Source organism: Arachis duranensis, chromosome 3 (genome assembly GCF_000817695.3).
Source record: "Arachis duranensis cultivar V14167 chromosome 3, aradu.V14167.gnm2.J7QH, whole genome shotgun sequence".
Lineage (NCBI taxonomy): Eukaryota > Viridiplantae > Streptophyta > Magnoliopsida > Fabales > Fabaceae > Arachis > Arachis duranensis.
This window is the reverse complement of record NC_029774.3, coordinates 129,273,462-129,278,134: the sequence shown is the minus strand read 5'-3', so window position 1 is coordinate 129,278,134 and position 4,673 is coordinate 129,273,462. Positions and strand designations below refer to the sequence as shown.

The following is a 4,673-nucleotide window of genomic DNA, read 5'->3' as shown; positions in this document are numbered from 1 at the left end:
TCATATGCAGTCTTTATGTCAAGTTGCTGCTTGAGAAGTGTTAGATAACAATTTAGGGTCAGTTTGGCTAAACTTTTTAAATAAGTTTTTTTGAAAAAGAAATTTAAAATATAAGAACTTTTATTAATAACAATTTTTAAAAAGTTATTTTGTGTTTGAAAAGTTATTATAGAAGTCCTTATTTTAAAATTGTGCATTAAACATGAGTGATAAAATAGCTTTTGAAAATAAGAGAAGTCACATTTTTTAACTTCTTCAAAAGCTCTTAAATAACTTTTTGAAAAAGTTAAAAATTTATCTAAAAAATTGTACCAAATACTATTAATATAACTTTTTATAAGTCAAATAAAAAAAAAAAGCTTTTTGGTGATTTCCAAACAGACAGTTAGTCAAGCATATTAAATTATCTAATATCAAATAAGTCTCCACCTTTAAAAAAAGATATATTTTATTTTTACTATTAAAATTTTATCACACATAATCTAACAACTCAAAGATATACAAACAAACACAAAAAATTCAAGAACTTTCGTTTATCTATTTATTACTTTATTCTCTCTATTTTTAAAATATCTAATTTTACAGAATTTGAACTAATATTTACCAAAATTTATACATATAAATTAACACAGGTTGTACATATGAATCAATTGCTAGCCAAAATTACTCCCCCGACTTTCTCAATGATGACTATTTAATTAGATTCATGTTCATCACTGATAATTTATAAAAAAATTAATTCAATTTATATTATAATGATAATAGATAAATAAATGACTGTATAAAAGCTTTTAATTAAATTCTATATGCTTCATTAAATTTGCTTTTGAATTTTGATTCCTGTATAAATTTGGACAATAAAATAACATAAATAAATAGACAAATCTCTCTTTTTGTGTGTCAAAACTCGAAACAAGTAAATAGCTGCTAGCCACAAATATGTCTGCCATAATACCAACGGAGCAACTACCAAAGCCCACCATGAGATGATGAGATACTGAAATAATGATTACATAATATTTATCACAAAAAAGGCACATTGCATCCTAATGTTTCTACTTTCTACATCTAAACATGGAAATGCTCTGACGTTGAATATACAGGGTATATTAGTTTCACTTTTCTTTTGAGTTTTTTCGAATTCGTTCTTCCTTGAGTACATCCAACTCTTCAATCAATGGGGTTTCAATACCGACCACTTCTGCTAAAAAACGGTATGAATTAACAATGACTTCCCTTTTTCTTTTTTCTTTTTTTTTTTTCTTCCAACGCTATGAAGTATAAACAAATACAACTAATTTTAGACTAACAATTAGCTTGCCACGATCAAACACATGATAAAGTAACCAGGCCCTACCACGACCTAACTAAAGCAAAGAGCAAACCACCAACTACAGCATTATAAACCAATACTGATGCAGGGTGGGGTCGAAGCAGACGCAACAATCGCCAACAAGTTTGTTTCCACCCTGACAGCCCATGTCCACCATAAATACTTATCTCATGTCGCCCAAAAGGTCAACCCACAAAATTCTGTCTCAAATTCCCATTTGATCCGGGTATCCTTAGCATCCAAAGCCTGCAATTTATACTAGTAACAATATTTTCTTTTTACATTACAAGTCCCAAATCTTATATATCGGTGAAGTGAAAGGAGTCAGTAACGTCAAAGTGCATAGCAAGTTGCGTCACAACAGAGCGTACTGCTTCAGCCTTTGGTGAAACAGAAGGGGGTAGTTGCGGTAAGCAAAGGGGAATATACTGTTCACTTTCCCCAGGTGGACAGAAAAAAGATAACAAGGATCGGCAGAATATGAATCTGTAAATGAATAATTAATGCATCATTGTATGATGTCATTCACCGGAAATTCAATTAAATGTAAAAAAGAAAACAATGACTGATTATGAAAAGCTAGGGAGCAAATACCTTAGAATGAGCCGTCTTATAAATGGATCAGTTATAATTTGTGCCCATACTAAATCCATGCTAGTCGATGAACAAAGAATAATTTCCCACTCAGAGAAAGCATTGGCAAGTATGTTCTCGGCCTCATTGTAGAAATCCTATAATTAACACAACAGTTAGACCCACAAGATTCAGCCAGTGTCTCAAAAAAGTACAAAAACTTTTCACAACAATTCTTACTGCATCAGCCTCGTTGGGGGAGACACCAATCATTTGGCAAAATGCTGACAAAGGAGCAGTCAAGAAAAAGGTAAATTGGCTTCCAGTATGTGAGTGTACTTCAGATGGGTTCTTGAAAATTGGCCTTAAAGGTGAAAGAAAGAGTGCGGCTGTCTCCCCCCTTTCCGCACCATGCAAAACCTGCAATCATTTATTACGTAGAGTCATCATCAGTCATGACTGTTGATGTAAATAACGCAGGTCAATCAATGGCATTTCTCAGAGTTACGAAAGAAGGTAAATTGTCGGTACCAACAGTTCAAATACACAATCAGCACGGGATAAGCCAACAAGCAAATATTCTAGTGACAGGCGCCCCCAACAAATTTATCAGAAAATCATCCCAGATCCAGAAAAATTATTTGTCATTCTGAAATCTGTGCCAGAACTACACAAAAAAGTTGATATCATCACTCATTTGACACACTACATCGTTTCTACTGTCCTTGGAGAATTCAGGTTTAAATTGATTAAGACAATCAACAATTTAACATGGCAGGGTTTCCCTCGTTTAGCATCATAAAGTTCATCTTAAACTGTTACCATAAAAACCATAGACTAAATTGCAACAAACTAATGCTAAACTTCATGATCCTTTAACAAGTAAAATTAGATTTGAGTACAAATAACATCTCCACCTAACAGTTTCCAGGCAACTCATACACAGTTTTGACAAACCTGCCTTGAATGCATGGCTGTTATCACTATCAATAATCAAGAAAAGAGGCTTCCGAGTGAAGGGAATAAGATCACCAGGGTAGAGATTGTTTGAACCTGATAAAATTCAATTATGGCACGTGTGAGTGCAGCTAAAACTTCTGTAACATATACTAAATGCTAACAATAACCACCAATATATATATATATATATATATATATAGGAAAATCGTCATAGCTGCTCAATTCTCTCTTGCCATTATTTTGAGTTTCAGAAGTACCCAAGTCCTGATAAAGCCCTTTGTATCTTGAATATTTGGATGACCCACCAGAATTTCCCGTTGGAGAGACATTACTATGACCAGACTTTCCTGTATGAGTGATCATGTGGTGACTAACCTAGAATAACAGAATGAACACAATAGAGTAATAACTTACACATGAAGAAAACTAAGAAAATGTATACCTGATGCCGAAATATATAATAACACAACACTATCTGTTGGCAGTTCCTCACAAATTGTGGCCATAACCTGAATAAAATCATGAAGCTCACCATAAAAACCAACAAATCATATATTCAACAACTGAGAATTTTGGCACTGATTCATAAAACCATAACCATATATCGTGAAGGAAAAATCAAACACAAACATGTATGCCCTAGTTCAGATATAGACATGAAAACAAATTTTGACAGAGAACACCAAAAACAGTGTTTCCATACTAACAGATAAGATTATCAAGATCATGTCAATAAAGAAACCATAAAAATTGCATGCAATATAATTGACATCAAGAAGGCCTAGTTCCTAGTACAGCACTAAAACTTCTGCAATCAGAAAGGATGCAGCAACAAAAACTTTCCCCTAGGCTCAAAAACTCACTGCTATCAAATGCGTCACAGACGGATGATACAAGGTTGCTTTTCTAGGATTACTAGGCATGCTTGGATCAGTCATATCTGCAGCAAGATTCATACTGATTATCCCAGAAGCTCCAGAATGATCAATAGAGTCACCGTTTTCACTTGGTTTAACTGTAGGCTTTTGGTAAAATAATCCACTGGGCTCCCATTCTAAACATTGTATCATTCTATAGGTGTCCAATGTAAGCTCAGCAAATTTGACCTGAAATTTAGAATATTCAAAATAAAAGGTTCAGCCTCTTTCAGCTATTTACTACTAGACTAATCCAAATTTAAGAACACCCCATGACAAAATGAACCAGTATTGACCTCATTTCGATGATAGCTTGCCAACAGTGCATCTTGAAATTTTAAAACCCTCTTTGCATGAAAACGAGCCACATAAGGAAGAGAAGACCGATGTGTATCAAAAGTGGTACAGTAACGCAGAGGTCTAATATTAAAGCCCTTATCGACTTTTGTAAAGCGTACAATTTCTTGCACCACTTGCTTCCACTCCTTGAAGTTAGTTTCCTGAAGACAAGTAGTTTATATTCATCAAGTCAGAGAAGCAACACAGTGACATTGCCTTATTTAGGTGAATAGTTTAATCTAAAACAGCAAAGTGAACTATATTATGATAAGCAGTATGAAATCTTTTTATCCAAGTTTAAGGCACGAAAATTCAATGGGGATAACAACAATATTTAATTACTAAAAAGGAAAAACTACAAAGAACAAGAAGCAGAAGCACAACTTCCAACCAGAAAAATAACGAACAAGCATGCAAAAGCCAGGTATAAAATAAACTAGTAGGTGAATAATACATGTAACATAATAACCAAGAGATAACCAACATCTCACGTCCAATGTCCAATCAAAAACAGTTTGGCTCATCTTACACCTTTTCAAAATTTAGTCAAA

General features: G+C 33.6%; 1 protein-coding gene across 1 annotated transcript in view; it reads right to left on the bottom strand.

Moving 5' to 3' along the window:
* Positions 1-890: 890 nt before the first annotated feature.
* LOC107481549 (uncharacterized) overlaps positions 891-4,673 on the bottom strand; it is a gene marked incomplete in the record, with an annotated part of 5,932 nt that continues 2,149 nt past the window's right edge. The window contains 8 exon segments of the mRNA XM_052258542.1: positions 891-1,819; positions 1,928-2,064; positions 2,147-2,326; positions 2,868-2,959; positions 3,028-3,213; positions 3,309-3,375; positions 3,730-3,972; positions 4,080-4,283. Coding sequence (XP_052114502.1) covers positions 1,633-1,819; positions 1,928-2,064; positions 2,147-2,326; positions 2,868-2,959; positions 3,028-3,213; positions 3,309-3,375; positions 3,730-3,972; positions 4,080-4,283 — 1,296 coding nt within the window.